At 43.7% G+C, this 10898-nt stretch overlaps 1 protein-coding gene across 2 annotated transcripts; it reads left to right on the top strand.

The window, feature by feature from the left end:
* Nucleotides 1–942: 942 nt before the first annotated feature.
* Rpp40 (ribonuclease P/MRP subunit p40) lies at nucleotides 943–9644 on the top strand. 2 transcript variants are annotated; one of them, XM_038333669.1, is made up of 8 exons: nucleotides 943–1093; nucleotides 2594–2738; nucleotides 3393–3461; nucleotides 4716–4811; nucleotides 5432–5557; nucleotides 7666–7858; nucleotides 7965–8099; nucleotides 9422–9644. In XM_038333669.1, exons 1-8 carry the CDS (start codon nucleotides 971–973, stop codon nucleotides 9618–9620), a joined length of 1086 nt encoding a protein of 361 aa, XP_038189597.1. In that variant the 5' UTR covers nucleotides 943–970; the 3' UTR covers nucleotides 9621–9644. The 2 variants fall into 2 exon arrangements, with proteins under 2 accessions (XP_038189597.1, XP_038189596.1); XM_038333668.1 differs by having other exon boundaries at nucleotides 7660–7858.
* Nucleotides 9645–10898: the final 1254 nt, after the last annotated feature.

The following is a 10898-nucleotide window of genomic DNA, read 5'->3' as shown; positions in this document are numbered from 1 at the left end:
GTTGCCACAGCTAGCCCTGATATGAGGATTTGTGCCCACTCTTATTATCGTGTTATGCCATGTTCTGCGGATATCCCTGAGAGGTCTGCTCTTTTTATTTTTTATTATTATTTTTGAAGGAAAACAGGGGAGTTGATCTGGGCAGATCAAAGAGGGAAGGGGTAGGACTGGGAGGAGTAGAGGGAGGGGAAACTGGTCAGGGTGAGAGAAGAATAAAAGTTTTTTTTAAAGATGTCAAACACACACATAAAAAACATAAAGTAAAAAACAGCTCTGGAGGGCACATGCCACCACTTCTTCAGAATAGGCTCAAGACAGAGCCCACAAGTTCACTGACACCCCACTCCTGGGGAATTCCAGACACCCTGAAAGAGGCTGTTTCAACCTTTCATCTTTTTCCTTTCTCACTTTTTACTTTTACCCTTTTTCTTCTAGTACACTGTTAGCGTTTCCAGTTTATTGCATTCTTTAAAGCTTTTTAATTCCCTCTCATATATCTTCCTATGTTTTACATTTTGTACATAAGTTTATTTTCTATTATTTACATGTTTATTATTTGGCACTCTTTTTCTTCCTTTTGTATCTTTTTAAAAATTGTATTTTTTAATATTTTATTTCGCTTACATGTAATTCATTATTCAAGCTGTTTTATTAGTGGGATCCCCCCTTTTTGTTTTTATTTTTTCTAAACCCGTTTTCTTTTCACTTCCCCTCCATGACACATACTTTCCCATTACTATTTCTTTTTCTTTCTCTCTCTCTCTCTCTGTTTGTTTATTTGGTTTTGGATTTCGAAGAAGCGTAGGAAACCCTCCTTTCACTCCTACCCAATGCGCCTAGAAATTGACAGCAGAAGGGAAAAAAGAATTCGGGGCGTGACGGGGGAGGGACGTGCATCAGAAAGGGACAAATGGTAGAGCGAGGGGCGGTTCGGTCCGGGAGGCGAGGCGCACCTCGACTCGTGCTTAACATGGCCACGCTGCGCAGACTGCAAGAGACTCCCCGGCACTTACTGGTCTGTGAGAAATCCAACTTCGGCCACAACAAGTCTCGCCATAAACATCTCGTGGAGACGCACTATCATAACTACAGGGTGAGTCAGATCCACCCGGCCTCCTCTGGCTGAGGAGCTAGGGTAGAGCCTTTCTGGGGTTTCCTCGGCGGGACGTTTTCGTCTTGCGGAGGCGGGCAGAGTAGGTCGCCAAGCATGCTGGGAACTGTAGTCTCTTCAGTTTACCGATTTCCTTTCTTGGAGGCGTGTAGGACTACAACTCCCAGCATGCGCCGGACACAGGACGGTGCTCCGCCCTTCAGGAACAGTGGAGTTTTTTGGTGTTCCTTTTCTGAGTTTGGTTGTTTAATGCCGGGTTCAGGATTGAGTCTCCCAAGGCCCACCGTAGCTAGGTGAAGAGTTGGGTACGCACGGAGGAATTAGGAGTGTAATGTGAACAACGTATAGCTGCCCTTCGCCCTTAATTTGGGCTGGTCTCTCTGTAGCTCAGCTTGTGCCTCTTTCCAAAGCACCACCGGGTTTGACAAATAAGGAATTAAAACAAGCAGGCAAGAAAACCTACCTTAATACGATAGGGGCTTAAGCATTTTACACCTTAAATATCCGCTTGATATGTTTCTCAGAGACATTAACTGACGTCCTTGTCACTCAGGCACAGGCTGATTGTTGGAGCTTTGCGAAATGGACTTTAGCTGTGCTCTCGGGGATCATTTGAAATCCGCGCGGGTTTTACGTCTCCGCTGTGGTCAGGGGTGTATCGCCTATTTTGCCTGGCCTGACCTGTTACGTTGGTTTAGGAAATGGAAGTACCAGGAGCACATCTGTTTCTATTACACATCTGTTTATAGAATGTCCTAAACTCCCTGCGCTCCCAGGAGCAGTTCCTTTGATTTCAGTGACTTCAGAGTAAACAAATCCAGGCATGTTGAATTATACTCTACTTCCTTGAATATAAAGTGTGTACGACATAGCATGTATTGTTCGTGTGCAAAAGATAAAATTTAAGCAAGACTTCCATTACATTTCTGCTTAGTCTCGTGCCTCACATGGCAATGCAGAAACGAAAAGCTTGAATAATCAAATCTGTTTGCCTGAGATTTGATAGATTAAAAGATTTGTTGCTTGGGCTGGAGGAATGGCTCAGGGGTTGCGAGTACTCACTGCTCTTCCAGAGGGCCTGAGTCGAATTCCCAGCAATCATATGGTGGCTCACAACCATCCTTAATGAGTTCTGGTGCCCTCTTTTGGTGTGAAGGCATACATGCAGGCAGAACACTATACATAATAAATAAATCTTTAAAAAAAAAAAGGTGTTGTCTAGCAGCATAATGGTAGTGCACACCTTTAATCCCAGGCAAAGGTGGGTAGATCTCTGAGTTCAAGGTCAACCTGATAATACAGTTTCTCTACAAGAAAAAAAACCTTGTCTCAGAAAAAAAAAAATTTAAAACGATTTGTTGCCTGTGTTTGTATGTCCCAGTAAAACCTGTGAAGGAATAGCTAGCAATTTTAATATTTCACTTCTGAAAACATGGTGTTGATCTTCATGGAATATTACTTTGTACTTCTACATTCCAATAGGTTTCGTTTCTTATTCCTGAATGTGGGATGCTGTCAAAAGAACTGAAAAGCCTGGTCATGGAAATTGGGCCCTATTACTCTGTGAAGAGCTTACCTCTTCATGAATTAATTACACGTGAATTCATCCAGACCTTTGTAAAGAAAGGTAAGGAAAGGCGTCTAACGTCTCATACGAACAAGGCAGGATGAAGAGCTCTAGGAAGACCGTAGCAGATACTGGCGTTCTTCACTTGTTTTCAGGCCTGAGAGGATAGACCATGTGGTTAGCTGCACGCATGGCTTCTCTGTCTGTCAGCATTGTCCATTCTCCTCCTTCCTGTGGCCTCTTTAGGTGATGGCTAGATAATCTGACCAGATTTAATTAACCCTCGCAGCTACTCGGTGAAGTAGGTCGAATCCCTACTTAGCAGATGAGGAAGATTAAGTAGCTTCCGATTATTAGCTTGGTTAAGTAATTTCTGACTATTGACTTAGAACTTTGACTCAAAGGTTTGTCCTCTTGCATCTTCTGCTGGGCAGCTTTCTTTCTGCGTGGATCCCCAAGGTTACAGGTTCTGGTCTCAGTCCATTCTCAGCCTGTTGCTAGTAAACCTGTACAAAAAGACCCTGAACGGGTCCAGAGTAGGAACTTAGCATTTGTATGCTTTGACTTATCCCCGAGGGCATTGGGCTTATTGAGTGACTCAGAATAGTGCTAAACACTGACTGTTACCTACCTGGAAGATTTGTTGTCATGTGAAAATAATTCATAAGCAGACATTGTGAAGGGTTAATTCTTTTTCTTGAATTTCTTTTACAGGTTCATTCTCTGCATTAACATTCAACACAAGTATTGATGAAGACAATGCTGTCGCCCTCCTACCAAATGGTGACAACATTCACTTTTTTTTCTGTCTTTTTTTCAACTATAAAAGAAATCTGTATAGTTAAAAGAAAACAAAACAAAAGACTCTAGGGTGTAGAGAGATGGTTTAGCAGTTAAGAGCACCGGCTGGTCTTCCAAAGGACCAGGGCTGCTCAGTTCCCAGCACCCACTTGATAGCTCACAACTCTCTGTCTGTAGCTCCAGTTCCAGGGTATCCAGTGCCCTTGTCTGGCCTCCACAGGCACACATATGATGCACAGACATACATGTGGATGAAACACCCGCACACATAAAAATATATAAATAATATATTTAATACATAATATTAAATTTTAAAGGTCAAATCATACAGCTCAAAACAGAGTAAAATGAAGCTCCTCTGTGAACTTTAGACTTCCTTCCTAGATGGAGCAGTTTGATGCTTTTCATAATTTTCTATGAATTTATAAGCATTGAATTTTAACATTGACGTATTACATTGTTTCTCAGCAGTCGAGCTATATGGCATAGACATGTTCGTCAGTGCAAACAGTTGTGAGTTAGAGCTTTTTGTTTTGTTGTGAGATGGGATCTTGCCATTTAGCCCAGGTTGGTTTCAGGTTTTCGTTCCCCCTGCCTTATCTTCCCAAGCTCCGGGAATACAAACATGAACCAGCACATCCCTACCTGGCTCTAACATAGTTTTTAAATGTCTTGAAGATACTTGAAGTAGGAGCTGGAGAAATGGTTCAGCAGCTAAGAGTGCTTACTGCCATTGCAGAGGACCCGGCTTCAGTTCCCAGTATCCACATGGCAGCTTACAGCTCGAGTCCCAGGAGATCTGATACCCTCTTCTGACCTCCACAGGCTCTTTGGTGTATTTGCATATGCCCAGGCACATAAATACACATAAAATTAAATCATATTTAAATTTAAAGAAGGTATTTGAAGTGATGTACAGACCAGAGTTTGGTGGTTTCTTACTTAATATAATTACAATTATTTCTAGTTTCACTACTGTAATATCTACCTATGTATATATGATAGATAATATCACCAAGCATGGTAGGCTGAGGCAGGATGCTTGCCACCAGTTTGAGGCCAGCCTCAGCAAGTCCCAGGCCAGTAAAGTACATGGCTAGATAACATCAGTGTGTTTTAAATAAGTTCTTCATATGTACTAATACTGCTGTTTCGCTACCCAGTTGTCTACCTTCCTTAGAGAATATCAGCCTTATTTTAACATCTCTCTTATGGGAATTATTTTTTGATTTATAGGAAAATTAATTTTATCACTGGATAAAGATACTTATGAAGAAACTGGGCTTCAAGGTCATCCATCTCGGTGTTCTGGCAGAAAACCCATGAAGTTTGGTAAGTATTATGTGTGCTCCACTGGGGTCTAGCCAGTCAGCTTTCTTGTAATAAAATGTAAATGTTGGCCACACCTCTGGTCTATGTTCAGGAAAGATAGGGCTCTTTCTAGCCTCTGAAATCCTGACTCAAGGAGCTGTTGGTTGTGCTTCCCAGGGGCTTAGTTGGTGCTGTTCCGACTCTTTCTCTTCTCTGTACCCGACCTTGAATAAGGGTTGTAGAACTGGACTAGTCCCTTGCGTGCAGTGGAGAGCAGCAACTTAGTGTGCTTGGCACACAGTTTCTTTATGAGCCCTCGTAGGAATTTACTCACAAGTGAACAGGGGTTTTGATGACACTCTGTGGTGTGGACTGCACTAGCCAAGGCTGCCACATACACTGGAGATTGGAGTTGACCTCCTGAAGACCTCTGCCCTTGGTCTTTGACCTCGGAAGATTTAAAGTATTTAAAACAACTGTAGTAGAAATAACCCCCCGAGGGATGTGTTTTTGATGAAGGAAAGGGGGTGAGGAACAAAATAATCTGTGCTGTATGTAAGCTTACCAAAACTTCAGGTGTTTCTCAGGGTTAGTTGTGTGTAATTTGAATGAAACATGGTTATTCCTTTTTCTACTTTAAGTTATTTCCATTGATTTAATGGATTTATCCCTTAACCTGGATTCTAAGAAGTATGAAAGAATATCTTGGTCCTTCAAAGAAAAGAAGCCTTTGAAGTTTGATTTTCTTTTGGCGTGGCATCCTACAGGTATGGAGTATAAACTTTATAATGATACAGTGGTTTTGAAATCTTCCTGTTGGCGAGGTGTAATGGAGGGTTGAGTTGTGATGTATCGCTGTGGTCAAGGGATACTGTTTACATAGGGGTGTGGCATTGTGAAGGAGCTGCTCTGACTTTCCAGATGTCCGCAGCACCTTAGGTCAGGTTAACCCGGTTCTGAAGCAATCTGCCCCAGTCTTCTTGGGTTTCCTGCAGAGGCAGAGAGCTTCACTGTGGCTTCAGAACGGCAACCTGTATCCACTTCCTTCTCTCCCTCCCACGTACACCAGACAGCCTTGGCTAGAGTACTTTAAAGCAGCATCAGTTAGAATTATGTGTGAGTGATCTGTTTATCATTATTGCAGGATAGCACCCCAGACAGACTGTTAAATGTCAGATAGCTTTTGTTGTGACTTTAATTGATTAGAATACTGAATTTAGTACCAGCCTTAATGGTCATCAAGTATATTAATCTGCTTACAACTTCCACATGTATTGCTCCCTTTAGAAGTGTTCTTTGGCCCGTTACCAGATTGCAACAAGTCAGATTGCTGGGAGTTACGCTGGTGTAGTATCTCCTTTGGAGGACAGGGAGACCTAGTCCATTTTGGAACTCTGTCCATCTGTCTGCTTCTCATGGAAAATTCTTGGATTCTCCCGGCCCCAGATGGCTCCTGTCTGTCCAAATTTTCTAAAGTTTAATGCCTCTCTTCCTTCTGCATATGGTAAATATACAAGAGGGGGAAGATATTAACTAATGTTTCTGTCAGTTGGCAACTTTTCTGAGGACTGTTCGTGCTATGGGTTCTCCAGAGAAACTAAGAATGGCCTGAGACTTTTACTATCTTCCAGCCAGCAAAGTCAGCCACAAGTGTCCTGGGTCAAAGACAAAGGATTTGATTGATCACAGTGGAAGCAGTTGACTAGTCTAGAAGCCCTGCTGGCAAACTTAGCATGAGTCAAGGGCCTGACATCCTGGAGCCTGATTCCCAGGAGCAGGAGAAGCTGGGTGTCTCAGCTCCAGGAGATAAAGTGAATTTACCTTGCCTCTGTCCTTGTTCTGTCTGGGCCCTGGCTGTTGGAATAACTCACATGTCTACCACCCTCAGAGTGGGGCTCTCCTAAGCAGTCCGTGAACTCACATGCCACTCTCCTTTTGAAACATCCTCACAGACACACCTAGGAGTGAGCTTTACCACTAATCCAGTTTGACACCTAGAATTAATCAACACATAAGAGAATCGACATTTGTAAAGTTCACCAAATTCCACTTGGCATGGAGTGGCACAGAGTTGGTATGGTAATGCCGGCATATGCAGTGGGTTACATGACAGAGAAAGCATAGAACCCAAGGAACTTGGTCATTTTAGAGTGTATAATAGTGGGAGCAAGCCTACCTGCTCTGCTCACAGATGGGGGTGGGGCCATTATTTCTATCTTACTGGACAGTAAGCCAGCCTGCCCTGTGCTTTGGAGGGAATGTCTGTTCTGCCTTCCAAGGCTGTTGGGTGCACAAACTTCTCTGAAAAGATACAGTGGATTTTCCTGGGTCTTCAAAGGGATAGTTAGCAAGAGCTTTTATTATCATTCAGTTCCTCTGCTGTCTCCTATTAGATTCTACAAATGCACTCCTTTCTGTAGAGTTCACTAGCATCCCTATATAAGGAATACTTGGGGTTTATATAAGAAGTTGAAATTTTCTTGTTAGAGCAAGTAAAACAAATGCAGGCCTGAGCTGAAGGCGTCCTGTGTTTTCCAGGGAAAGTGAGAAGGGAGATTGTTCGTGATGCTTTAGCATACGCAGCTGAAAGCAACTTTAAGAGGTTATAATTAGGATACAGCTTTGCCTAGCTTCCTTTTTACTTTATCTTACCTGTTCTGCATAACTCAAACGGAAATGGGAAACGTCTTAGGCATGGTGGTACTTACCTATAAAGGGAAGGGAGGCATGCGGGAGGATCATGCATTTGAGGCCAGCTACATACTGAGACCCTATCTCAAACACACACAAGAAAAGGGAGGTTGGAGTTGGGTCAAGACTCATCCAAGTTGTAACAGTGTTGACTCAGCCTTATTTGGTGTGTTTTAAGGTGCAGAAGAATCAACAATGAGGTCATACTTTTCCAAATACCAAATTCAGGAGCATCAGCCAAAAGTGGCCTTGAGCACAGTGAGAGAGCTGCAGTGTCCCATGCTGCAGAGCAGCTCACTTGCAGGAGAGCCGGAGGAGGCCTGCAGTGCCCTGGAGCTCCTTGACTGGCTCGGCGCTGTCTTCTGCAACGCGGACCTGTGGGTATATGAGCTCTTGGTTGCTTGTCTTCGATAAGAGTTCCGTACTTTGCATGTGGTTATGAAGTGGTTGTAAATAACGTTTTCTTTCCTTTTTTTATGGCAGGAATAACCAGCCTTATAATTTCGTATCTACCTACTGCTGTCCCCAGCCAAGCACAGTGATAGCCCAAGCTTGTCTGTGCACAATCACGGGTTTCATTCTGCCAGAGAAGATACAGGGCCTTCTGGAACAGCTGCGGTGAGAACCCTTCTTGACTGTGTCTCTCACTTGTTGGTGCTACATTATTAATGTTGGGCGTTAAGGACTTTTGTTAGTGGGTACAAGGCAGGACCCTTCACACATTACTGGAACTCAAAGTATAGTAACATTTTAAATGTTGTAAGTGTTCATTAAAAACAACAACAAAAAATAGCTTTGTCTTTTTAAAGATTTATTTTATTTATATGCACTTGTGCATGAGTGCCAGTGGAGGCCAGAAGAGGGCTTCAGATTCTCCGGGGCTGGAGTTACAGTTTTGAGTCTACCTATGTGGGTGCTGGGAAGCAAACTTGAGCCCTCTGGAAGGAAGTGCTTTTAACTGCTGCGCCTTCTGTCTGGCCCTGGCGTATAATTCTTGCTGACAGAGACAAATGCTATTTGGAAGTGCTTAACCCTTGTGGAAAGAGAAAGCAGAACCTCAGTAGGCTTCTTGAAACAAGCTGCTCATTTTCCCGGTTATGTTTTGAGCCATTTTGTTTTTAAAAAGTATACTACTACTTGAAAACATTTCGTATTCTGTGGGACAAATTATGACCTATGGTATGTTAAAGAATTCTGCAAATCTTTCATTTAGAATTAGGTAGGAACTCTGCATGGTGGGGCCATGCCTTTAATCCTGGCACTTGGGACCCAGAGGCAGGAGAATCTGAGTCAAAGGCCAGCCTGGTCTACATTGTGAGTTCTAGGATACCTAGGGCTATATAGAGAAACCCTAGATTTTGTTGTTGTTGTTGTTGTTGTTGTTGTTGTTATTTTTTCCTTCCATGCTGGGAGTCAAACTCAAGGCCTTAAGGACGGTATGCAAGTGTTAAGCACTAAGTCCCCACACCAGCAAGAATGTTTACTATTCATGGGAGAGAGGCCAGCAGGGTAGCTCAGTGGGTAAAGACATATGAGCCAGAACTGACACCCTGAGTTTGAGTCTCAGGATCCACAGAGGACCTCACAGTTGTCTGAACCCCACACAGGCATACACACATTTAAAAACAAACAAAAACCCACCTTAATAGGAGGGAAGCTGTTATGTAATTTGGGTGGGGTGGAGGTTATTCTCTTGGTCTTAACTGAGTTTTTCCAGGCTGTAACAGCTGCTGATTTTGTTTTCTGAGTGTTAATGTTCGTTAATCTTTATGGACTTCATGATATAGCACCAAGTATTTAATTCACATAGCCTGGTTTTTAATGAATCAAAATAGAGTCTCAGTTTAGTTAGAACATCAGAAATACCCCCAATCCAGGATAATTTCTCTAATGTGGATATTCCTGACCTCTAATTTATAAGAATTTTCTTTCTTTTTCAGTCACTACTTTGATGAACCAAAGTTAGCACCGTGGGTCACCTTGTCAGTTCAAGGCTTTGCAGACAGCCCTGTTTCATGGAGGGAGAACGAACATGGCTTCCAGAAAGGAGGAGAGCACTTGTACAACTTTGTGGTTTTTAGAAATCAGGACTATTGGCTTCAGATGGCCGTTGGGGCCAATGATGACTGTCCACCATAAGAAAATGCAAAATGTAAAACTGTGTGTGTTTGTCGTCGTATTTCCTCATTGTGAAAGGGTTATGTGACACCCAGCCTTGTCATAAGGATTGACTTCTCAGACCAGCCTTTGCTTGCTGTCTGCTCTGCAGTGGCCCCTGGGCACGGGCTGCTCGTCCACTGAATAACTCTGAGCTGATTTTTGTGTTGATCACAGAGCATTGCTTACTAAAGAGTAGGGTAAGCTGGAAGATGGGGACCAGCAGGACTGGGCCGCTTGGTGAGTTTTTTAGGCTAGAAAGGAATCCTTATCGTTGGTAGGCCCAGTCATGGGTGCTATTCACATAGTAACTGTTCCAGTTTGATTTTCTGTTGACCAGAAGCAACTTCTGGAAGGAACGAACAGTTACAATCCTTCATCAAGGGAAGTTGAGGCAGGAACTTAGAGACAGGAACTGAAGCAGAAACCACAGAAGAATGCTACTTTCTGACTTGCTCGCCTAGCTTTCTTATACAGCCCAGAACCACTTGCTTAGGTGTGGCACTTCCCACTGTGGGCTGGACCCTCTTCCATTAACCAACAATCGAGAAAGTGTCCCACAGACATGCTCATGGGCCAGGCTGATTGAGGCAGTTCTTCGGGTATAAACACCTGGCTTCTACCTGATGTATATGTATACCTGTGAAGCTGGTGACACAGAGGGCGAAGACTTCTCTCTGAAGGGAGGACGTTTCGGAGGGCACTTACCCCTAGGTCACGCTGATCTGACTGTTAGGGCTGAAGGCACAGAAAGAGTGCAGGGAGGGCTGGAATGTGACTGGACCTTTCCCCTGTGGAGAAAAGCCACCAGGGAGCTTCTTCAACATAGAACTACTTCATCCACCTCCAGCCCACACCCTGGCCTGAGCTTCTGAGGAGCCGCCTTCCTCCATGGGTGAGGGGAAAGTGTGTATCGGGACAATGCGCTGCTTTGTGGATACAGTGTTTTCCTTGACAGGGCCCCATTTCAGAACTGAGCATTTTGTGCCCTGTCTTAGTTTAGGGCAGGAGGCTCAAAGATTGAGTTAGTGTAGGAGACAACACAAAGGCATGGATCTTGTGAGGTGTGTAAGCACCGTTTGGCTGAACTTGCTGCCCCTTTTCTGGCTCCATTAAAATCCACACTAGGCTGGGGGAGGGGGTAGGAAAAATGGTCATAGCAAGGTGAGTGAGCATGACCGCAGAAATCCACCAGCCGTGTAGATGCCACCTGTAGGGGATACCTCTGAGAGAAAGCAGCTCTATGAGGACATTCAGGCG

Source organism: Arvicola amphibius, chromosome 6 (assembly GCF_903992535.2).
Source record: "Arvicola amphibius chromosome 6, mArvAmp1.2, whole genome shotgun sequence".
NCBI classification, from domain to species: Eukaryota; Metazoa; Chordata; class Mammalia; order Rodentia; family Cricetidae; genus Arvicola; species Arvicola amphibius.
The sequence above is the reverse complement of the archived record's forward strand: the minus strand, read 5'-3'. Positions and strand labels throughout refer to the sequence as shown.